The sequence below is a fragment of the Oculina patagonica genome, chromosome 7, assembly GCF_052425735.1.
Source record: "Oculina patagonica isolate OP01 chromosome 7, crgOcupat, whole genome shotgun sequence".
NCBI classification, from domain to species: Eukaryota; Metazoa; Cnidaria; class Anthozoa; order Scleractinia; family Oculinidae; genus Oculina; species Oculina patagonica.
This window is the reverse complement of record NC_135764.1, coordinates 12,287,986-12,313,564: the sequence shown is the minus strand read 5'-3', so window position 1 is coordinate 12,313,564 and position 25,579 is coordinate 12,287,986. Positions and strand designations below refer to the sequence as shown.

Sequence of the window (25,579 nt, the reverse complement as noted above, 5' to 3'; positions counted from 1 at the left end):
AGCCGTTGAAAAAGCGGCATTCAAGTCATAAGAATATAGGAAAGGATCACAAAACTAATGAGTTTTCTTTGTATAATAATCAAGTGTTCTAACAAGTAACTTCGGCACTAAATCCTACGAAAGCCGAGGAGGGACATCAGATTTCAGACTTCAAACTTCAAACTTCAGACTTCAGACTTCAGACTTCCACCTTCGCTTGATTTTCGCTGACCTCCGAGTTGCAGAGTTGTTTGATCAGGCAGATCCACTATTTAAAGTTAAATCCGCGGCCGCTATCTATAAGTCAGATCCGGATCGGATGTCAGTAATCGGTGTAAAAATAGAGATTTTTTTCTGTTTTTTTTTTTTTTTTTTTTTTTTTAATAACTAAATTAATTTATTGCTATGAACAAAATTAAATTAATAAATTCTCAGTTTGCAGACCTGCAGACAGCGGTACCGGGAACCATATTTTTTCTTTATTTCACACACAATTAATAGGCCGCAATGTCGTTTATGGCTTATACATGATCTCTTAATTACGTAACACTGGACAAATAAACAAACAAACATACAAACAAAAAACAAACAGTAAGTATATTTCACAAAATAAAGAGCATAGACCGATGTAGACCTAGGATTTCGATTTTATTTCGAGTGAGGATTTCAAGGAGAAGCTAGCGCGACTGCACTTCGGACTTTCTTCCCCCAATCGGGACAAGTCAACGAAACTGTTCGAAAAAAATAGAAGGCCTTAAAAGTTACTGAGAAAAAGAAAAAGAAACAATGAAACTGAAAAGCCCACAACAAGGGGTATTTTCAGTTGGTCACCCATCCAAGTACTAACCCCGCCCAACAGGGCTTAACTTCGGCGATCAGACGAAAACCAATGCTTTCCTTGTGGTATCAGTGTCAGACGAGACAAAGGGTTATAAGAGTCATGCAAATAGAGAAAAAAAAATACCTGGTTTAAATGGATCTTTTGGACAATTTGGCACTTTCCTGCTAAAAACGAGTATTTCATACACATGCAAATGAGCTCACTTACTCGCATAAGCACGAAATTTTCGAAGTCGCTGTGGCAAAGGAAGATAAAAAGTGCAAGGTATTTTTAAATTTCTATGCTTCCTAACATCTGTTTAGTAGGATTCAGATAGAATTTAGAATGGTCTGGTCTGGACTCGTGAAATAAAGGCCGGCGAAGACACCATACTTTTGCATGTTTACAAAAAGCGATCTAACGGTTGCTGATATTTAAATTTTCACGGACCCGTAAATCAAAATGTATCAAAATTAACATGCGTTTCCAACCTTTGAAGGACCACTTAACTTAGGAATAATAATAATAATTTGGTGCATTTGGTTGTTTTTTAACGGCGAGCTCGTCAACTTATGAAATTTCTCGTTCTGGCCAAGCTCAAAATTAGGCCTTTTGCAGCCTTCACTGTTGAGAGCTCTAAAAAATATATTTTAACGTATTTCCAAAAACTAAAGTTGTTGCATTTACTTACAACCTAAGATAGTTCACCGGGCAAAGTTTGAGGGAAAACTTTTTTTTCGACCCGAAATGCGATGGACCGCTTTAAGAGAAACTGCCACTTAACTTTTATTAGCTGATTTACACTCTCTTTCTGATACCACACGGATAGCAACGGTTCTTGTCCGATCGCTGAAGTTAAGCCCTGTTGGGCGGCGTTAGTACTTGGATGGGTGAGTAACTGAAAATACCCCTTGTTGTTAACCTGCGATCAGGCATTATTTTTCTCGCGGCGGAGAGGTCAACGTCGCCTTCCCTCCGCCGCGAAAAAAAGAAAGCCTGATCGCAGGTTACCTTGTTGTGGGCTTTTCATTTTCTTTCTCAACCGAAGGCGGAAGTCTCTGAATGCTAAAGGCGGAAGTCTGAAGTCCGAAGTCCGAAGTCCGAAGTCTGAAGTCCGAAGTCCGAAGTCCGAAGTCCGAAGTCCGAAGTCCGAAGTCTGAAGTCCGAAGTCTGAAGTCTGAAGTCTGAAGTCTGCAGTCCCTCCTCGGCTTTCGTAAAATCCTCTATGCCATGCTGGAATTTTTGTCTGCAATTTCTCTCAGTGAAGTCCAAAAGAAATACATAGAGTTTAGTTAGGAGAATTTTCAGTGAGTTGCAAACCCTAGCAGGAGGGCATTTTGCGGGCGCATGCATGCAACCGCTGTACAAAGACCGCGTGATCTTGGGAATAAAAATGGCGCGGAAGATTCAAACTTTGTTTTTTGTACTGTTTATCGTCACATAATTTAATATAGACGTAAATTTCGCTAAAAAAAGTGTTTTGTGTGTTGCAAGGCTCTTATAAAGCAGATTTTCTGGCCTGCTTCGGGATCGTTGTTGAAAATAATGGGAAAATATGTGGGACAGGTAGGAAAGCCTTCATCGACAGAAATCAAACAGGCCGTAAAAAGAGGAAAACATTTATTCGTGTGCTGGAGTGTGATATATTAAGATCAAAACTTCATATCAAATCAATTGCTGTAATACAAGCAGAGTGCGAGCAATATTATAGCTTGTCGGGAGATTTTTTGCCTAAAGGGACGGCCACCAAAGAAACTGAGGGTTTTCCCTGAGGGGAAAGACATGTTTGGGTGTTCTGCACATGATAATGCAGCTCATTGATGATTCTAAAGCAAGGCCAACTTGCCCTCGACTGGCAAACAGGGTTTCCTGGACACATTTAGGCGACACAGAATCACATTTAGGCGACACAGAAGTAAAACAGTCGTTATAACAGAACGAACATCAATCTTAAAGAAACAAATGTTGAAATGAAAATTTGAAAATAACATTGTTTATAGTTAAAAATTATTTCTTAAGACATTTTATGCAGCAGTTATTAGAACGTTTCTGAAAAATATATATATCGCTTGTTTGTTTCATGCTATTTTTTGACTGGTGATCAAAGCTAGATTTTGTGAAATGAGCCAAAAATGTACTAATTAACATAGTAAAATGTAAACAAATAGTCTACCAGCAAAGAATTACCATAACACTTTAAAATTAAGACCGATCTCAGTAATTCTTTTCTTGTTCAACGGAATAATTGTGGTACATCGAAATGTGAAGTTATTTTGACCAATGCTTAAGTTTAAGGAAATAATCACAAACAATAGTTTCTCTGTTAGAATAAACCAGCGAGAACGTACGTTAAAGAAAGCTTAAAATTACCACAATAGACCATTTTTTAACGCTACATTCGCAGCATTAGACGATAGTTCAAGTACTTCAGGCTCCATCTATCATCGGTAGACGCTGGAGATCAAGGTTAGATTTTGAGATTTTTGCATCGTGAGAACGATGAAATTGCAGTTTTATGAAAAATCTGAACAAAATCATGACCACTCGCTCAAACCCGGGATACTTGATTATAACATCGTATAGTTAAAACTGCTGTTTTATATTTTAGCACTAAGTAGCCGTAGCGCTTTGTCCGTTTAGATCTCCCAGCTATTAAAAACATGGGCAAGGTATTACCGTTCTCGACATTCGGTCGCCATTTTGTCCACGCGCAATGTTTAATACACATAGCCAAAGTCGATCAGATAAACGGCACGCCGACACCAAAGTATGCTGGTTGTTGTCAGAAGATAAAGCAAGGACTCTTAGTATCGTATACAGCAAATAAAACTTAAAACACCTTTTATTTTGAGCTGAAAATTAGGCCATAAATTGTGAAAAATATGTAAACAATCGATAGCAGAACTTCTCTGTCGTGCGCACTAGCCCATATCGACGCATGCGCACGCAAAATGCCCTCCTGCTGCAAACCCTAGGGTTATTTTGCTTTGGTTTTACATTATGGCATGCTTGCATAAGTATACAAAGATCTTTATCTTTTGACAAGCACAGGCATAAAGGGCAGGTCCTTATGCAGCTTAAACACAAAGTCCCACAGTGTAACACAGATTGAACAGTCCAACTTTCATGAGATATACAGTCAACTCTTGCCTTGCAGACACCCCGCTATTGCGGACACTCGCTATTACGGACAAAATCCAGATCCCTGGCGAATAAGCTTTGACTGGAAATGACTCCTGCTATAACGGACTCTCGCTATTACGGACACTAAACGACGCCCCGAGCGTGTCTGCTTTAACAAGAGTTGACTGTACATGTAGCAACAACCACCAAAGCATACAGGGGTGGTAACCATTTGCTGATAATAAAAAAAAATTGAATTACTGTTGAATAATGGTACCTTATTACATGAAATTTTTGCGACATGTTAATTTCGCGATTTTGAGGTGCGCATATTTCGCGGCATTTAAATTTTGCGATTTTGGTAAAAATTTTGTATTTTGAACCACTTTAATTCCGCCTTTTTGAGTATGGCTAGGTTTACACTCACACATAAATTTTTGCCTTTGTTAACATGGGTGAAAACGTTTACACAAGTCGTTCATACATTGTCTCTACTTTTTTCCACGCACGTTAATGCACATAAAAATTTTCATGTCAGTGGTAATCCACCTATGGCCCATTTTACATTTCCTAGGCATCATTCAACATGTCCTTGAATTAATTAAAAAAATTTTATCAAAGGAGCAATAATGTCAAAATTAACAAAAAGCAACGGGGAAATAAATGTAAACAATAAAAACAGAGTGCTCAGTTCTCAGTTCATGCTTGTACGTGAATTATAATTGTTCTTGAGTCAGTTGACCACAACAACCATTTACATTGAAAATTCCTGCCTTTAGTGGTACTTAACTTGTTCTTTGTGTTCACGACACTTATTGTTTGCGTCACAATAATTTCGTGATTATTTTTGAATCGCGAAATTTATTTCATGTAGTAGGGTATCTGACCAATAGAGATATTGGAACCTGACCAAAAGAGATATCATAGCACTTTACATAAATAATAGTTCTGTTTCCAACTATTGTTTTTCCTTGATTGGAGACTGAAAATAGGAACATTTAAAAAAAATGGGACACAATTTTCCAAGTGTTGCCGGAATGTAAGGACTGCTTCAAAATGGTAATCCGCAATTTATGGAAATATTTTTCTGAAAAAATACTGTAAGTTCCATTTACCCAAGGTTCAGGTGAAGAATTCTTGGATGTTTTGGTTAAATTGTATTAAAAAACATTAGATCTCACTGGGCCTGTGCTGAAGATAAAAGTTCGTATGCAAAAATGATTTCAATTCATTCAAAACTATTGGGGTATCATATTAATTTGATTACATGTAGGTGCCCTGGGCGCTTATTCAATTTTTGGAAATGAAAGCTACAAACATTTTCCAGAAAGTCATAGTGTGTAGAACATGTACGCTATCTTTTTTCTCGAGAAAAAGCTAGATAAAAATGTATTATTTGGGACTTACAAGGCAGCAAGGCGCGCAAGGCAAGGTAGCGAGGCATGCGAGAGGCAAGGCAGCAAAGCCTGCGAGGTTGAAATCCCTTCTCCAAATAAAAAAGGCTAATCATAGGCCACCTAAGCTATGTACTGTATAGGCTAACCAGAGTGCTACTTAGGCCAACAGAAGTGCTATTTAGGCTAACCGAAAGTGCAAGTTAAGTTAACCGGTCAATGGATCGCACATCTCGATCGCTGCCTCGCACTTAGTTTTGACCCTATTTTTCTTAGGATAATGGTTCTTTGCTTTTAAAACCTTTCATTTCATTTCTGCCGCAATCATTTTAAATAGCACAACAATTAATTTTTTCAAAGTAAATCCATACTGTTCAGAGTATTTTTAGTTTGAATGATAGAGCTCTGGAGCAGTGTGCTTCTAGTTGCTGGGCTGGTTATTTGCTGTAGAATTTACTCCCCATGGTGACTTAAATAGTCACAACTTAGAGGGTAATGCACTGATGTTCTAATACTACATTTCGACATTGTCTGTGATCTATAACTGAACAGATCTATGGGAAAGTGGACTCTACATGTAATGGAAAAATGAAATATAATTATTGGCATTATACATGAAAACTGTAATTCAAAAACAAACCAGAGAATCAGTTTTTTTTATAATAACAATGTGCAACAGCTAGTACAGGGCATGGAGGTATTTAAACCTGTGGAAATAGCACAAATAAATAAAAATATATAAATTTTTGACAAATTGCCTGACTATGTTCATATACCTGCCAACTTTTTCTGGGTCAAAGGCGTGAGATTTTTATCCTGAGAGTGCTAGGATTTCCGAAGATGATACAACAATGTCCGAAGCTTTCTGAAGACGTCCGAAGTATTCCGAAGACGTTCCGAACATATCCCGATCCCAGTGCGTGGACGTGTTTTGCTAAACACGACCTAGTTCCCAATACTTTTTGTGTCAAAACTCTGAGATTTCGGGGAAAGTATCGCCATTTACTCATTTTACATTGAGTTAATACTTTTTGTTTCTCACATTGATTTGAGTTTACAATTTTTTGGAAAGTGTGTCGTTTGTGTTTGTAATAACTCACATTTTTCGGCCTGGTGTGAGGAATTCATTTGGTTCCTTAGCGTGAGTTGGCGTTTCATCAAAGTTTTCAACTCGCAGGCGAGAGACTCACGCCCAAGGCGTGAGAGTTGGCAGGTATTTCTCATTCATAGAACATGCATTTATGTGATCTGGACAATTTGCTAACACTATTCTACATGTAGTTATATACTTAGTTCGACAATATAATTATTTCAAAAACAGTTTTCAAACAACTGTAGATTCAAAATATCTCTTCTCTGGAAAACCCCATCAAGGTGGCCCATGACTCGCTATAAAGAGATCAAAAGGGCATTTTTGGTAAAAAATGTCACAATGGTGAATTCATGCAATTCCATTCAATGAGAAAAATACCGGGGTATTAGTTTGACAGTTTGCTCCCATGTGGTTTAAATTATCTGTGTCCACCATTTCATTGACTGCGCAAGAAATTGAGGTCATGTTTACTATGGGTAGTGTTATCTAATACACAAACCCAAATGTATAGTTAACAATAAAACAAAATCTGAGGAATCGTGTGGAATATTGCCTGATACTTAGTCGACAAGGCCATACAGTAGGCCAAGTTGGTGATATTCTGCAAGATTGAGCAGAGATGTTCTGCAAGATATTCCGCAACATTGAGCAGGATAATTGTTTTACTGTATTATTTAACAAATTGTCAATGAAACACGTTTTGCAAATAGAAAAACTGTAATTATGCAGTGCTCTACAAGAGATGTGGTCTGTGGCACATCAATTGACACTTTACAGTCAACTCCCTCTATAAGGGACACCTTCGGGACCACCATTTGGTGTCCGTAATACAGGAAGTCTGTAGTAATGAGGGTTATTTTCAGTAGTTCCAATTTGCTGGGACTTTAACTCCTGTCTGTAATAACGGGGTGTCCATAATAGTAAGGTGTCCACAAGGCAAGAGTTGACTGTACTTGGATGATACATGGTACATGTATGTACTACTTAATTCTCATCACTGAGTTTACAAGAAATATGCGACAGTCAGCATTGGGAATTTATTAAGTGCTTTGAGCTAGAGAATATTCAACAAATTGAATTAGATTATGAGCTTGAGAGAAAAGAGAAAAATGACACCATTTTGTAGGGAACCCTTAACCACTACGGGAGGCGCGGTGGCCTAATGGTTAGAGTGCCGGACTCCGGATCGAGCGGTAAAGTGTCTTGGGCAAGACACTTTACTCTCATAGTGCCTCTCTCCACCCAGGTGTATAAATGGGTACCAGCAACATAATGCTGGGGGGGGGGGGGGAACCCTGCAATGGACTAGCATCCCATTCAGGGGGGAGTAGAAATATTCCTAGCCGCTTAATGCTACGGAAACCGGGATAAGCTCCGGCAGTGTGGGCCGCTTGGCTCGTGGCTTCTCCCTCTAAACCACTACACACTAATTAACAATTGGTTCATGCTTAAGCGTGCATTATCGAGTTATGGTGCATGCGGGAAGTTTGGAGAGCAGGAAAGAAGCGTAAGAGCTGTTGCCCGAGGCGATAGCCAAGGGTAACTCTTACGCTTCTTGATGGCAAAATTGAATGTATTTTCTCTTTTGCTCTCCGTCTCTTAATAAGAAACAGTTTACCTTGTAGCTCGTATCCTTGGAAAAATATCGAGAGGATTCACTTTCCATATTCCGAAGATTTAAGATGTCAAATGTTGCTTTCGCAAAACACAGCGTCTGAGCTTTACTCAGTGAGATTTTAACTCGTTGAGTACGTCATCCGCGTGCACTATCGGGTTGATTGCGTGGCTCTGCTAGCTATGTTATAATGGCTGATAGTGTTTGATAGCTCAGCCAATCAGATTGCAGCATTTGTATTAGTTATTTGTGTTATTTATTTTATTTTTTGTTATAACTGAAGATACATGTAGTTACCCTGTATAAATATGTTGGTTATTATATATTAAATACATGTACAGTATTAATAGTTAATAACAATATAATCCAGACAAGAGGCAATGCGTATTCATTCTCTTCAAACATGAACCCTGCCTGGGAAAATTGAAAGACATCATTTTTCTTGTTACTGCCACTCCGAGTTCATGAGTTACAGTAACATGTTCATTCCATCCACCATTCAAAAAACATCCTTTAGATGTTCAAATACCGTAAAAACTCGTGTATAAGCCACACTCGTAGATAAGCCGCACCCCCAAATTTCAAGCATGATTTTGAGAAAAAAAAATAAAACCTGGCGGAAAAATGCCCAGTTGATTGTGAAAAAATGCTGGATTATGAGGAAATTTCAACAATCAATAAAGCTATATAAATTTGATTCCTTGAGCCTTTCCGATCGATGTGCAGGATGTACTATAAACACATAAACGGAAAACACTTCAGTCTTAACCAGAATTTTAGAACTTAATAGAATAAACATCATTTCTGCCAACTTTAACATTTTTGATCTTTTTCTGCCATTCGTTGACAGGTATTTCTTCGTTCATCACTGTTTTTACATCAAATTTTGCACCTGATTTTGCGCTGTGTTCGTGAAAGCGTTCGTAGCTTAGTAACCAGGCACTAGTATCCAGGCCCATCGCCAAAAGACACGTGGAACGCCTGGGGGTTTAAAATTTTTCACGGATGAAAAGCGTGGTTTTCGCCCCGTCGCTGTTTTGAGAGGAAAAACTTTTTCAAAATGATCAGTCTCCTTGTTATTTTTGTTTGCGAGGATAGTAAAGAGCTGCTTTGTCCCTTATATGGAGCAATTTTTCAGTTTTATGCGCAAAAATGCGCAGAAGATGCGGAGGATGCAGAGTGAGCGATTTATGCAAATTTATGTGGACCCGCACGGCCGCACCACCGCATCTTGTCAGATGCCCTGTAAAATTGCATGCAATGGTCTCGTAGATAAGCCGCACCCACGATTTTGAGCCCAAAATTTCGGCAAAAAAGTGCGGCTTATACACGAGTTTTTACGGTAGTCATGTTTTTCATGGGTTACCTGTTAGTTGCCTACCACAAATTTCAGAACAGTTTTGATCAAAAATTTGTGAAATCCCCATGACTGATGCAGCCTCTAATGACAAAGCAATCTCTCAGGATGTGCTGTGTGTTGTATCATCACTGTAGAGTATTTTTTTTTAGCTCAAATTTCAAATGTTGATGTTGCTGTTGATGCATTGAAAGGGTTTGTGATAAGATTCACAAAACTGGCAGTGACCAGCAAATCTTTGATCATTACAAAACAAAATTATTAATTGCAATATTTATACAAAATAATTATTAATTGATAATTGTCTTTGTGCAGATGAATTGGTGTGTGGGTGCAGTGTTTATGCTGCTCTGTAGCTTCGTCGTTTACACTCATGCCAAGGGAAACCAATGTCCAGGAGGCAAAGCAAATTGTCCTGATGACTCCACCTGTTGTGTTCTGAGTAACGGCACCTTTGGTTGCTGCCCCATTCAGAATGCCGTCTGCTGTCGGGATTCTGTCCACTGCTGTCCTGATGGTTATACCTGCGACGTTAAAAAAGGTATCTGCCAGATGAGTGGGAAGTCAATGCCACTGTTGAAGAAGATCCCTGCAACAACTACCACGGTACGTTTGTGATTTTACATGTACATATTTTGCCTCAATAATACCTTGACACGTTCCATTCCATTGTCAGTATTCCTTATCAAGCCAATGTCCACAGGAGAACTGAGCATGCCAGAATTATAATTATTTTTCTCTGCCAAGAAACTGTTTGTGCACTTTTTCAATTTAAGGTTAACAGTGAACTTCAAATTAATTTTTTTATGCCATTTTGGTGTTGGCTAATAAGGTGCCCAAGAAAATAACTATGATACTTATCATCTACAGTTGTACAACTCGATTTTTGCAGGTCAACATGACCGGCAACTGTCTGAAAACTATTTTGAGACCTGAAATACAGTGTATATCATTGAAACGCTTGAGACAGTGTTTCGTATCATGATACATGTACTTCCAAACACCTTAAAGCTCAGCAAAAATACAATCATGTACATGTACTCTGCAGCTACAGTCAACTCTCTCTAAGACGGACACCGTCGGGACCGGCCCCAACTGTCCATCTTAGAGAGGTGTCCGCCTTTAGTTATAGAGAGTCGAGGTAACATGAAACCAGAAATTTCGAGATGATAAAGCTTAACGGCTATGCACAGCGAATACACGTCTGTTTTAAGTTGCTTACTTTGGCAAAACCTATAAAGTGGAACAAAAACAATATCAGAAATTCGACTCGTTCAGTTTGCTCATTACAAACGGTAGTACTGTAAGTAGAAAACTACCTCTTTGGTTCCCACACACTTACGCAGAGAGTAATACTTTATAGCAGATTGCTTTGGTAAGTTTGGTATTCTAAAGGCACTGACTTACTTTGCTATATGTCGATACCAAGTTTTGCAATATTATTGACTAAAAAAAATCACTTTTTGTGCGTGTCCGTTGGCGGTTTCAAAGTGTCTGTTGTCCGTCTTAGAGAGGTGTCCATCTTACCGAGAGTTTTGTTACAGTAAAATGACTGAAAAACGGCAGGGACCATCACCAGGTGTCCGTCTTATGGAGGTGTCTGTCTTATAGAAAGAGTTGACTGTACCTTGCTAGCTGCATTACGTCTTGAGATATAACAAGAATTCATTTTGTTCTTTGCAAACATTATGCGATTTTCTACCAGTTACCAGTTTATATGTGATATTTGATGAATTATGTGATCAGATGCTATTTGAGGTTGATTGTATGTAAAATTGCACCATTGCACAATATTAGAAGCCTGTTTCATTACTTTTGGAAAGTAGTCTAAAATGTTTGAAAAAAATTAAAAATAAGATTTCATTGGGAGAAAAGAAATCTGTGTTTAATCTTCATCACACACAGTAGAAGTACAAGTTTGTAAGACAAAAGAGTGAAAGCCACTACATACAATGATCGAGCAGACATGGACTACTAAACCTTGTCTGCCCCTGATTCAAACGGGAGTCAGAAGGCGGAAGGTCTTTCACAGTATCGACTACACGCCTCTGGAATACTATACCCAGCATCATAAGGAACAAGCCTAGTTTAGTAAGTTTTAAGAAGGCTACGTTTGAATTTTTTAAAGATACATACAAACATTTAGATCATTTTACTTTTTAGTTAATTCTTTTATATCAATTTCGTCATTTTAGAGTAATTTTTACCTAGTTTTTTCGACGTTTTTGCTTGTTTACAAGCTAAAAACGTAGAATAGGGGTTATGTGGACACAATTTGGAACCACATATTTGTAAACTCTCAAGGGACTTTTTTAATTTCTCAAGGGACTGTTTTAATTTCACAAGGGATTACTTTCCGCTGTGGGCAGGGGTTTCAATAAGTTTTGGCACAAGTGGGTAGAATATAAAAACAGGCGGGTATCAATGGAAGGCCCAACGGGCCTTCCCCCTCTAGGGGGGGCCGGGGGCATGCCCCCCAGGAAAATTTTGAAATTCTATACTCTCGTAGGTGCATTTTCCTGCATTTTGGGTACTTTTAAGATTACTTTGTTGTATGTATGAAGTCAACCAGTGTAAACAGATCTGAAGAAAATTGTGTTACTCAGAAACAGATCTGAAGAAAATTATGTTACTCAGACAATAATGTCTATCAAGGATGATAGGGATGGAACTGTATTTCCCTCGGTTGAGATATTTGGCTGATTGATCTCACTATCTAATGAGCTACTTTCTGAAAGATAGATCACCATTTTCCGAAATAAGACACTAGACAAAGGTAAGTTGAACATGTGATTTTAATTTTTCGTATTCGAAATGATACGCGAACGTTACGCAATAAATCAGTGCAAACTTTTCAAGTTTCCAGGCAAAACCCTAACCTTTTAATGTATTCAACTTACCCTGCGAAGAATTGACCTCGTTTGACCTTTTTTTCTTAGGTTCTGGGGCGTAAAATGCCAACAGCATCTGTCTTTTATTTTTAGCGGCCATATTAATATTCACGCTTAGTCCCAGTCTCCCTCGATTTCAGAGTGCCTGGTAGATTTTTTTCGCGCTTTGAAACGATGATTTTACGTGTCATTACAAGACTTCGCTTCACCTTTTATGGTCCAAAGGACAGGGTAAACACCAGAATATCTTTTCTTTTTATCTTTCCTTTTCTTTCCCTAGAACCTGACAGTAATTTTATGAAATTCGTAGCTGCGGTGAAATGATCTGGTCTGATAAGATATTCGCATTACGCTTCAAGCGGGTAGTCCGCCCATCACAAGCGGGTAGATCTACCCGCTACCCGGCTATTATTGAAACCCCTGGCTGTGGGTGATCACTTGCGATCTCGTGGAAAAAACGTGACTTGTCACATTTACAAAGGTTGTATATAACAATTTTAAAAGTGACATGTCAGCTTTCTTATCTCAAGGCACGTGTGTCTGAAAGGCGATCTATAAAAAGCGTCGCACAAACAATGGATTGCGTAACTAAAACACGAATAAATAATAACTAGCACTTACATCGTTTAAAAATTACAAACGTCAGAAATAAACCATACCAAAAAACTCGCTCTTTTCAAAGATAATTATTATTTAAGTTAAAACAAATGCAAGAGATGGGGGCTTCTTTTAGCTTAGGAGCGGTTAAAAATTAGGCCAAATTTGGTCGCTACTGGTCGCTACATGCTTGCCATTCTATTTCGTCATCAGCCTAGGTCGTTAGGGACGAGACCTCGCGTTGACAGCAATGTCGCATGAATCCGCTTTACAACATGCGATCGTATCTACGCAGTTCGAGTGGAATTTCAGTCAAAGACAGCAAAATCCTTTGTATTTCATCTTCAAATATAATTCGAAAGCATTCACTGTATATACATGGCTTTTGTTTAATCCTGGGTCTTGATATCCGACCCTCGCAGAGCCTAGACAAAACGCAGCTTGAGTGTAACGATTTGTTTACGCCGCAATTATATGCGCAATGTTTTCTCCGACAGTAGTCGGAAATATCCGTATTTTTTTTCGTGCTTTTTTGTGGAGCAATCATAACGATACGGCCTTGAACACATTGAACAGCGGTCTACCTATAACAATTCAAATATGGCGTCGCAAAAACAAAGCGTCGAACGCATATTTTACTGTTTCATTTGCTAATTTCGCTGCCGTAATCGACTGCCTTGAAAGTTCCTTGCAATTTTAAAGTATAGAATTGTCAGATCTCGGTGAAATTTGCACTGTTTATTTGTGTAAATGTTAAGGAATATGTGTATAAATACCCAGCGCGGACGAGCCATTTTTCCCTGATTTTTGACAAAATTATATGGCTGCATTTCCTCCGCAAAGATAGGAAATTGTTAAACTAAACTACAAAGAAACTGTAATGATAAGTTTGAAGAACAATGCACAGGATAAACCTTCGACTCATACTTCATGCAAAAACGTCGATATCTCGAAGAGACTTTGATTATATTATAGCGTATTTTTAACTAAATTTTGTAATTTTAGATTGTTAGATTTTTAGCATTATTTTTAGTTCTTGATTGTATTTTATATTAGAGGATCACTGGTTTGTCAGTTTTTTACTGTTATGTGTTCACCCTCTATAAATAAAGTTGATTATTATTATTTTATTATTATACAATGTAAAATAGTTAATAATTACCTGTATGCAAAGCTCCCTTGTGTTATGAAAGAATATTCTATGTGTACTTAACTTTTTTCATACATGTGTAGCAAGCATAATTCACATAATTATACTCTACAAAGATCCGTGTTGTGTGTCGATTGATTTTTACTCATGGGTAAAAATAAAAACCAAGCAATAACCAATTAAACAGACTCTTTGCAGACCTACAAAATGTACAATGGGCGGCAAAAGTCCCTGACACAGTTGGTTGAAATTAATACTACTACCTCTACATCTACATATATTGAGGTGATAACATCATTTAAGACAACACAACAAAAAAAAGAATAAAAAAAAAAAAAAAAAAAATGTACATGTATAAATAAGATATAAAAATACTTAGTTACAATACTTATTTAACATTCTCATTTTTTTCTCCTTAAATCCTGGTGCCAGCTTGTGAACCACTCCCCCTCCCCCTTTTCAATGTTGTACACAAATAAGACAAGTCTTGTAGCAAATCCAACATTTTTTGGGGGGGGGGGGGGTAATAAAAAAGGGTTGAGGGGTAAAATTATTTTGTCCAAGGTACACAAAAAGTGCCGAAAGTCTCAACACTTTTGGAGCCCATTGTATATAAAGCTACTGTATGTGTATGTCACTGGCATATAAGAAGGTCGGCCATAAACTGTAAAAGAAGCTTTGTTACCAGTGACGTGTGTGGTCAGTATGTTAAATGGATTTTCAAAATTTCAATCAAAAGTGTTTATTTATGGTCTTTTATATTCATAACACAATATCTGTACATGTACATGTAATATCTTGCAGATTACCTGCAGGCATCCATCCACGATTCTGAACAACAGCTGTGGGTAAAAACGTGCAGCTTACATGCATGTATGTTCAGGTCTTCACTGTAGTTGGGTCTAATTCCCCACCTCTCAAGCAGGTGACGGTCTATATTTTCTCATCTACTCCAAAATACTCATCTGATATGAATTTCTCATCCACAGAACGAGATTGGTTCAGCAAATGTTGTTTTTTGCCCTGGTGGTGAAGGGCAGTGTCCCCCTGACCACACCTGTTGCTCTGTGCCAGAAAGTGACCAGGTCCATTGCTGCCCTAGTGGATACTCATGTGAAGAGGGCCTGTGCCGAGAAGCCAGTATACAATTTCCTGCAGCTGTGTTTTCCACATCTGCAGCCAAAATTGTAAAATGCAACCAGAAGTTTGCTTGTCCTGACAAGTAATGCCCATGTGCATGCAATCTTAAGGCCCCTTTACACAGGCGATTGTTGTCCCGCAACTCAATGCAATTTTTGTTGTGCTGAAGTTGCAAAAAGGCCCAGGCGATGTAGTGGCGATAAAATCACATGAAATCACCAACAGTTTGCATGTGGTAAACTAGCGGCGATAAAACTGCTGCGTTGTCGCAGGATGTTCGAAACTTGATGCAGCTTACAGTCGGTGGGGCAAAAATTTCATTGATTTGCGCGACAACAATCGCCTGTGTGAATGGGCCTTTTCTTTCTGTTTTGTCATACAAGTCTTTGTATTAGAGCTTACCCCAGTAGTAATGATAATGTCAGCTTGATCATGAAGTAAGGCAGTTCATCAGTATGGGAGCTTCTCCTGTCTTTGAGGTTAAAATCTCTAGGAGTATTTAGTAGATACATGTAGAATTGCAGTGAAGTGATGGTTCAACTAACAACCCAGCATTTTTGTTACATAATTTCCACTACAATTTGCTGGTATACATGTACACTGCTTGGGTAGAGTCAAAGTCTCACTTGAGAGCAAAACAGAATGCACCAGACATTGAGCCTCAAACCCGGCCTCTCTATCTGAAGTCCAGTGCAATTATATATAGCATTTAGGCCATTGATAAACCTCTTTCCATGTAAATGTTGCCTGTATACCAGACAATTCCTTTCCAAACACACAAGGCAAACGAACGTGTGAACGATTGAGCAACAAAAATATGCCACACCCCCCCCCCCTCCCGTCTCCCAACGTGTGCTCATTCATTTGTTTAATGGCTCCTTCCCCTCATTTTTTCCCACTTCTCACACACTGAAAGGAAAACTTCTATGCAGGCCATGTACATGTAGATGTGATTAAAGTGCATATTGAGTATTTTTTCCCTTTTTTGTCATCTCAAAGATGGCATGTTGAGCTCCAAAACTGGTGACTTTTTTTTCAGTCAGTGATAAACATGTTAAACCTTGTACCTTTATGCCTGGTTGTTCCCTTCCTTGTTGCTTATCTCCCTTCTGTTAAATTTGTTCTCTCCCTAATTTTATCCTTTTCTTGAACATTTTAAGATACATTTATTTGATAAGCCAAACCTTAATTGAAACTCCATAGCTTTAGACATAAGGCTAATGTATCACTCGTGACTGTTGGGCAAAAAAGTCTCGATTATCTGCCCCCTACTAACTTTAATATCCCTTTACAAAATTCAGGGATTTGACTTGTAAAAATAAGACCTTAAGTCCATACTGCTTTTGTCATTTGGCATGTGCAAGAATCCTCCCCACCCCTACATGTACCTCCTTAAAAATACTAACTGTGGGATAACTATCACTAGATTATCTTTAGTCGTTAATAATTTGAAACGTTTGCTCTCTGTGTACTTGTAGGTACACCTGCTGCCAAGTTGATAACAGCTACAAGTGCTGTCCAATGGCACAAGCTGTCTGTTGTTCTAATCACATACACTGCTGTCCAAGAGGTTTCAAGTGCTCTCCTGATGGAAAGACGTGCTCCTCAGGTGTTCACACCCTACTTGCCCTATCTAGCACGCCGTCCAAGACTTTGGAAAAAGGTTTCAGTGGACTTTTGGGTCTGCTCACAGGAAAACGTGGCAAAGGAAAAGAGTCCCCATCTGGCGCGACTGCAAAACTGTTGGACACTGTTGTTTGTCCTGATGGTGCGTCTCAGTGTCCAGATGGAAACACATGTTGTAAACTTTCTTCAGGTCAATGGGGTTGTTGTCCTCTTCCAAAAGCTGTTTGCTGTAGTGATGGAGTACATTGCTGTCCCAATGGATACACCTGCGATGTTTCAGCTGGAACTTGCAGTAAAGGAAGCAAACGTCTACCTATGTTACCGAAGATATCAGCACCCAAAAAGAAAGCAGAAGAAAGCAGTGTTGTTTGTCCTGATGGCGAATCTCAGTGTCCAGATGGCAACACATGTTGTAAACTTTCCTCAGGACAATGGGGTTGTTGTCCCCTTCCACAAGCTGTTTGCTGTAGTGATGGAGTACATTGCTGTCCAAATGGGTACACATGTAATGTGGCAAATGGAACCTGTAGCAGAGGAAGTGATACCACAACTATGTTCGAAAAGATAGCATCATTGAAGAGGACCACATCTGTAGGCATTGTTTGTCCTGATGGCCAATCCGAATGTCCAGATGGAAACACATGTTGTAAACTTTCTTCAGGTCAGTATGGCTGTTGTCCCCTTCCACAAGCTGTTTGCTGTAGCGATGGAGTACATTGCTGTCCTAATGGATACACCTGCGATGTTTCAGCTGGAACTTGCAGTAAAGGAAGCCAAAGTACAGCTATGTTGCAGAAGATATCAGCATTAAAGAGAAAAGAGAAGTGAACAATGTTCTGCCCTGATCAGTTCAGTGTCCTGACGGACACTTGTTGTAAACAATTGTCTGGAGATGGGCATGTTGTCCATTTCCTAAGCTTCTGCTGTAGTGATGGAGAGCATTGCTGTCAGGGGGTACACTTGCGATTGTCAACTGGAGGTGTAGCAGAGCAGTTTGCTTTTGTTCTGAAGATATTAGCATCGGCGAAGTAATAACGATTTGTCCTGATGGCCATCTGAGTGTCCAGATGGCAACACATGCTGTAAACTTTCTTCAGGTCAGTATGGCTGTTGTCCACTTCCAAATCTGTTTGCTGTGCGTGGGAGCATTGCTGTCCTATGGGTACACCTGCGATGTTTCAGCTGGAACGTGTAGCAAGGAAGCAAACGTGTTCCTATGTTTCCCAAGATATCAGCACCAAAAAGAGGCAGAAGTAAGCAATGTATGTCCTGATGGCCGTCTGGTGTCCAGTGGTTCCACATTTGCACTTTCCCGGGCTGGGGTTGTTGTCCCTTCCCAGCTGTTTGCTGTAGCGTGGGTACATTGCTGTCCTTGGATATCATGTATGTTGCATGGCACTTGTAGCAGGACAGTGATAGTCTACCTATGTTGAAGGCACCAGCGTCGGACTATATTAGTGGGTGTTATCTGTCCTGATGGTGCGTCTCAGTGTCCAGATGGTAGCACATGTTGTAACTTTCCTCAGGACAATGGGGTTGTTGTCCTCTTCCAACTGTGTGCTGTGCGATGGTGTACATTGCTGTCCTAATGGAACCCTGTGATGTTTCGTCGGGAACTTGTAATAGGAAGCCAAAAAACAGCTATGTTGCAGAAGATATCAGCGTTAAAGACGAATGTAAAAGTGAGCAGTGTTGTTTGCCCAGATGGCGAATCGGAATGTCCAGATGGCAACACATGTTGTAAACTTTCTTCAGGAGAATGGGGTTGCTGTCCACTTCCACAAGCTGTTTGCTGTAGTGATGGAGTGCATTGCTGTCCTAATGGATATACCTGCGATTCGGGAACTTGTAGTAAGGGAAGCCAAAAAACAGCTATGTTGCAGAAGATATCAGCGTTAAAGACGAAAGTCAAAGTGAGTAGTGTTGTTTGCCCAGATGGCGAATCTCAGTGTCCAGATGGCAACACATGTTGTAAACTTTCTTCAGGTCAGTATGGCTGTTGTCCACTTCCAAATGCCGTGTGCTGTAGCGATGGAGAGCATTGCTGTCCTAATGGATACACCTGTGATGTTTCAGCTGGAACATGTAGCAAAGGAAGCAAACGTCTACCTATGTTTCCGAAAATATCAGCAGCTAAAGAGAGAGCAGAAGTAAGCAATGTTATTTGTCCTGATGGCCAGTCTGAGTGTCCAGATGGTTCCACATGTTGCAAACTTTCCTCGGGACAATGGGGTTGTTGCCCGCTACCTGAAGCTGTTTGCTGTAGCGATGGAGTACATTGCTGTCCAAATGGATATACATGTAATGTTGCAAATGGCACTTGTAGCAGAGACAGTGATAGTCTACCTATGTTGAAAAAGGCACCAGCGTCAAAAAGGACTATATTAGTGGGTGTTATCTGTCCTGATGGTGCGTCTCAGTGTCCAGATGGAAACACATGTTGTAAACTTTCTTCAGGACAATGGGGTTGCTGTCCCCTTCCACAAGCTGTTTGCTGTAGCGATGGAGTACATTGCTGTCCTAATGGATATACCTGTGATGTTTCGTCGGGAACTTGCAGTAAAGGAGGCCAAAGTACAGCTATGCTGCAGCAGATATCAGCATTGAAGATGAAAGTCAAAGTGAGCAATGTTGTCTGTCCTGATGGAGAATCTGAGTGTCCAGATGGCAACACATGTTGTAAACTTTCTTCAGGACAATGGGGTTGCTGTCCCCTTCCACAAGCTGTTTGCTGTAGCGATGGAGAACATTGCTGTCCTAATGGATACACCTGCAATACTGGGATGTGCAGTAAAGGAAGCAAAATCGTAGCTTTATTTAGAAAGATTTCAGCATCAAAGAAGAAAGAAGAAGTAAGCAACGTTGTTTGTCCTGATGGCCAATCTGAGTGTCCAGATGGCAACACATGTTGTAAACTTTCTTCAGGTCAATATGGCTGTTGTCCACTTCCAAATGCTGTCTGCTGTAGTGATGGAGAGCACTGCTGTCCTGAGGGGTACACTTGCGATGTCTCAGCTGGAACTTGTAGTAAAGGGAGCAAAATCATAGCTTTATTAGAAAAGGTACCAGCATCAAAAGGGAAACAAGTGGGCAATGTTATTTGTCCTGATGGTGAATCCGAGTGTCCAGATGGAAACACATGTTGTAAACTTTCTTCAGGACAATGGGGTTGCTGTCCCCTTCCACAAGCTGTTTGCTGTAGCGATGGAGTACATTGCTGTCCTAATGGATACACCTGTAATGCTGGGATGTGCAGTAAAGGAAGCAAAATCGTAGCTTTATTAGAAAAGGTACCAGCATTGAAGAAGAAAGGAGAAGTGAGCAGCGTTGTTTGTCCCGATGGCGAGTCTCAATGTCCAGATGGAAACACGTGTTGCAAACTCTCTTCAGGACAATGGGGTTGCTGTCCCCTTCCACAAGCTGTTTGCTGTAGCGATGGAGTACATTGCTGTCCTAATGGATACACCTGTAATGCTGGGATGTGCAGTAAAGGAAGCAAAATCGTAGCTTTATTAGAAAAGGTACCAGCAATGAAGAAGAAACAAGAAGTGAGCAGTGTTGTTTGTCCCGATGGCGAGTCTCAATGTCCAGATGGAAACACATGTTGTAAACTTTCTTCAGGACAATGGGGTTGCTGTCCCCTTCCACAAGCTGTTTGCTGCAGCGATGGAGTACATTGCTGTCCTAATGGATACACCTGCAATGCTGGGATGTGCAGTAAAGGGAGCAAAATGATAGCTTTACTACAAAAGGTACCAGCATTGAAGAAGAAACAAGAAGGAAGCAGCGTTGTTTGTCCTGATGGCCAGTCCGAATGTCCAGATGGCAACACATGTTGTAAACTTTCTTCAGGTCAATATGGCTGTTGTCCACTTCCAAATGCTGTGTGCTGTAGTGATGGAGAGCACTGCTGTCCTGAGGGGTACACTTGCGATGTCTCAGCTGGAACGTGTAGTAAAGGGAGCAAAATCATAGTTTTATTAGAAAAGGTACCAGCATCAAAAAGGAAACAAGTGGGCAATGTTATTTGTCCTGATGGTGAATCCGAGTGTCCAGATGGAAACACATGTTGTAAACTTTCTTCAGGACAATGGGGTTGCTGTCCCCTTCCACAAGCTGTTTGCTGTAGCGATGGAGTACATTGCTGTCCTAATGGATACACCTGCAATGCTGGGATGTGCAGTAAAGGAAGCAAAATCGTAGCTTTATTAGAAAAGGTACCAGCATTGAAGAAGAAAGGAGAAGTGAGCAGCGTTGTTTGTCCCGATGGCGAGTCTCAATGTCCAGATGGAAACACATGTTGCAAACTCTCTTCAGGACAATGGGGTTGCTGTCCCCTTCCACAAGCTGTTTGCTGTAGCGATGGAGTGCATTGCTGTCCTAATGGATACACCTGTAATGCTGGGATGTGCAGTAAAGGAAGCAAAATCGTAGCTTTATTAGAAAAGGTACCAGCAATGAAGAAGAAACAAGAAGTGAGCAGTGTTGTTTGTCCCGATGGCGAGTCTCAATGTCCAGATGGAAACACATGTTGTAAACTTTCTTCAGGACAATGGGGTTGCTGTCCCCTTCCACAAGCTGTTTGCTGTAGCGATGGAGTGCATTGCTGTCCTAATGGATACACCTGTAATGCTGGGATGTGCAGTAAAGGGAGCAAAATCGTAGCTTTATTAGAAAAGGTACCAGCATTGAAGAAAAAGAAGAAGTGAGCAGTGTTGTTTGTCCCGATGGCGAGTCTCAATGTCCAGATGGAAACACATGTTGTAAACTTTCTTCAGGACAATGGGGTTGCTGTCCCCTTCCACAAGCTGTATGCTGTAGTGATGGAGTACATTGTTGTCCTAATGGATATACCTGCGATGTGGCATCAGGAACTTGTAGTAAAGGAGGCCAAAGTACAGCTATGTTAAGGAAATTATCAGTCTTAAAGACGAAAGTCAAAGTGAGCAGTGTTGTTTGTCCTGATGGCGAATCCGAATGTCCAGATGGCAACACATGTTGTAAACTTTCTTCAGGTCAATATGGCTGTTGTCCACTTCCAAATGCTGTCTGCTGTAGTGATGGAGAGCACTGCTGTCCTGAGGGGTACACTTGCGATGTCTCAGCTGGAACTTGTAGTAAAGGGAGCAAAATCATAGCTTTATTAGAAAAGGTACCAGCAATGAAGAAGAAACAAGAAGTGAGCAGTGTTGTTTGTCCCGATGGCGAATCCGAATGTCCAGATGGCAACACGTGTTGTAAACTTTCTTCAGGACAATGGGGTTGCTGTCCCCTTCCACAAGCTGTTTGCTGCAGCGATGGAGTACATTGCTGTCCTAATGGATACACCTGCAATGCTGGGATGTGCAGTAAAGGGAGCAAAATGATAGCTTTACTACAAAAGGTACCAGCATTGAAGAAGAAACAAGAAGGAAGCAGCGTTGTTTGTCCTGATGGCCAGTCTGAATGTCCAGATGGCAACACATGTTGTAAACTTTCTTCAGGTCAATATGGCTGTTGTCCACTTCCAAATGCTGTGTGCTGTAGTGATGGAGAGCACTGCTGTCCTGAGGGGTACACTTGCGATGTCTCAGCTGGAACGTGTAGTAAAGGGAGCAAAATCATAGTTTTATTAGAAAAGGTACCAGCATCAAAAAGGAAACAAGGTGGGCAATGTTATTTGTCCTGATGGTGAATCCGAGTGTCCAGATGGAAACACATGTTGTAAACTTTCTTCAGGACAATGGGGTTGCTGTCCCCTTCCACAAGCTGTTTGCTGTAGCGATGGAGTACATTGCTGTCCTAATGGATACACCTGCAATGCTGGGATGTGCAGTAAAGGAAGCAAAATCGTAGCTTTATTAGAAAAGGTACCAGCATTGAAGAAGAAAGGAGAAGTGAGCAGCGTTGTTTGTCCCGATGGCGAGTCTCAATGTCCGTGGCCCTGTTGTCTTTCTTCGGTCTTGGCTGTTGTCCCTTCCTGCTGTGTGCTGTGGTGGGGCCTGCTGTCCTGGGTCCTGCCCTGGGTGTGTGGGGCTCATGTTTGGGTCCAGCATCAGGAAGTGGGCAGTTTGTCCTGATGGTGATCCAGTGTCCAGATGGAAACACGTGTTGCAAACTCTCTTCAGGACAATGGGGTTGCTGTCCCCTTCCACAAGCTGTTTGCTGTAGCGATGGAGTGCATTGCTGTCCTAATGGATACACCTGCAATTCTGGGATGTGCAGTAAAGGAAGCAAAATCGTAGCTTTACTACAAAAGGTACCAGCATTGAAGAAGAAAGGAGAAGTGAGCAGCGTTGTTTGTCCCGATGGCGAGTCTCAATGTCCAGATGGAAACACGTGTTGCAAACTCTCTTCAGGACAATGGGGTTGCTGTCCCCTTCCACAAGCTGTTTGCTGTAGCGATGGAGTGCATTGCTGTCCTAATGGATACACCTGCAATTCTGGGATGTGCAGTAAAGGAAGCAAAATCGTAGCTTTACTACAAAAGGTACCAGCATTGAAGAAGAAAGGAGAAGTGAGCAGCGTTGTTTGTCCCGATGGCGAGTCTCAATGTCCAGATGGAAACACATGTTGCAAACTCTCTTCAGGACAATGGGGTTGCTGTCCCCTTCCACAAGCTGTTTGCTGTAGCGATGGAGTGCATTGCTGTCCTAATGGATACACCTGCAATGCTGGGATGTGCAGTAGAGGGAGCAAAATGATAGCTTTACTACAAAAGGTACCAGCATTGAAGAAGAAAGAAGAAGTGAGCAGTGTTGTTTGTCCCGATGGCGAGTCTCAATGTCCAGATGGGAACACATGTTGCAAACTTGCATCAGGACAGTGGGGTTGCTGTCCCCTTCCACAGGCGGTATGCTGTAGCGATGGAGTACATTGCTGTCCTAATGGATATACCTGCGATGTGGCATCGGGAACTTGTAGTAAAGGAGGCCAAAGTACAGCTATATTGAGGAAAGGTATCAGCCTTAAAGAAGAAAGTCAAAGGGAGCAGTGTTATTTGTCCTGATGGCGAGTCTCAATGTCCAGCTGGAAACACATGTTGCAAACTTACATCGGAGCAGTGGGGTTGTTGTCCCCTTCCACAAGCCGTTTGCTGCAGCGATGGAGTACATTGTTGTCCTAATGGATACACCTGCGATGTTTCATCCGGAACGTGTAGTAAAGCAAGCCAAAGTATAGATATGTTTTTGAAGGTCCCTGCATCAAAGAAACCCGCTGATGCCATTGCCTTGGATGGCATTATTTGTCCTGACAAGAAGTATCAATGTCCTAAGGGAAGCACTTGTTGCAAACTTCCCTCTGGCACATATGGCTGCTGCCCTTTAGAAAAAGCTGTTTGCTGCAGCGATAATAAGCACTGTTGCCCTCAAGGATACGTATGTGATATTAAGGGAGGTAAGTCGATCCCAATCTCATATCTTCTTTTCTTTCTTCTCCAGACAGGGAAGGTTAATGAAGGTCGTTACCTAGGGATTATTCATTTTAGTAGGAAAATTTCAGATCATGAAGGAAGACATTAGAATAAAGGCTTGTTCAGGTGAACTTCGAATACAAACAGAAGTGTCCGCTAAAGCGCAAAACCGTCTTAAATACTTATGCTTACGTTTATGCTTTTATGCAGATACGTTCAAACTGGGTTAAGACGAGCACAACGAGTAGCAATTAAACGTAGTTACTAGTAATAGCATCGCCCGTTTACGAAGCTGAAATAAGTGATAGTGGCCTCTTAGATTTCTATACACTTGGAAGACAAACGCAACATCTAAAGGAACTCGAGCAAATGAGGCATTTATTCAACCATAACCCACCCTTTGACTATTGAACATTTTGGTATTTATGAAAATTGAGGATTTATGTCATTCTGCGTATACATGTATTTTTATAGTGACAATACTGATGATTTAAGTTTTAAAAGGACGTAATGGAAAGCATTATCACCACAAGCCTTTTATTGATAGATCAGTTCTTGTTCTACCTTGTTTTGCTTTTTTTTGCTGCTGCCGCAGCTACCACCTTCCCCTTCTGCCTATAAATAAATCTTAGAGGCACTTGCCTAGTTCAAAATGGGCCTTCACTTGCATTGCGTTGAAACGGATAATTTTCAGCAAGAGAAAACTTAACCTGTTTCTTCTTGACAGGTAAATGCAATAAAACTGCTGAGCACATCAACATGATCGACAACATCCCAGCTATCAGGACATCAACGGGTATGTATTGTTCTTAAAGAGTATCTCTAACATGTTTTAAATTCAACAAACCTGCAGCGGTATAATAAGTAGCAGTGTAAACATTAGTTATTGGTGATTTGTAAATTGCAAGTCAAATTGTAAATTAGCGAAAGGTCGGTTGCCTCCTCATACAGTGACTAGTGCCGTACAGCTTCCCTGCACAAAGCGTTTTAACAAATGTCTGGGAATTTTAAAATAATAAGTTCAAGTTTCGAGTGGGAGTAACCGTTTTCACTATTTTAGCCTGCATAGCACTCTAGTAAGCTCAATAAGCACTCGGGTTAGCCTGATTAGCAGTTCAGTAACCCTGAGTATGGTCAGCGTTTGTTCGCAGATAAGGGTTATACTTTGTACATTGTAGTTATGTTTACATTATATACAGCAATAAGTCATTAACGCAGATTTTTCTTCATGTTTTTTTTTTTTTTTTTTTTCAAACACGACCAACAATCACTATCTCAAACTCAAATAGGCTTCAAGGCCCCTCCAGAATCAATGTGGTGTCTGTCTGTCTGTCCCTCTGACCCTTTTTTGTCTGTACACCTGTCTGTAATATTCACATTCATTCACTTTTTTCACCTTCC

General features: G+C 40.5%; 1 protein-coding gene and 1 pseudogene across 1 annotated transcript in view; one reads left to right on the top strand and one right to left on the bottom strand.

Annotated features, from left to right (window-relative positions):
- The window catches only part of LOC144659707 (uncharacterized), a 29,481-nt gene that overhangs the window by 635 nt on the left and 3,267 nt on the right, over positions 1–25,579 (top strand). Inside the window, 9 exon segments of the mRNA XM_078520200.1 lie at positions 9,697–9,987; positions 15,009–15,241; positions 16,638–17,609; positions 18,473–21,467; positions 21,470–22,423; positions 22,425–22,724; positions 22,856–23,760; positions 23,762–24,162; positions 24,906–24,974. Coding sequence (XP_078376326.1) covers positions 9,697–9,987; positions 15,009–15,241; positions 16,638–17,609; positions 18,473–21,467; positions 21,470–22,423; positions 22,425–22,724; positions 22,856–23,760; positions 23,762–24,162; positions 24,906–24,974 — 7,120 coding nt within the window.
- LOC144661779 (5S ribosomal RNA) lies at positions 778–896 on the bottom strand (annotated as a pseudogene).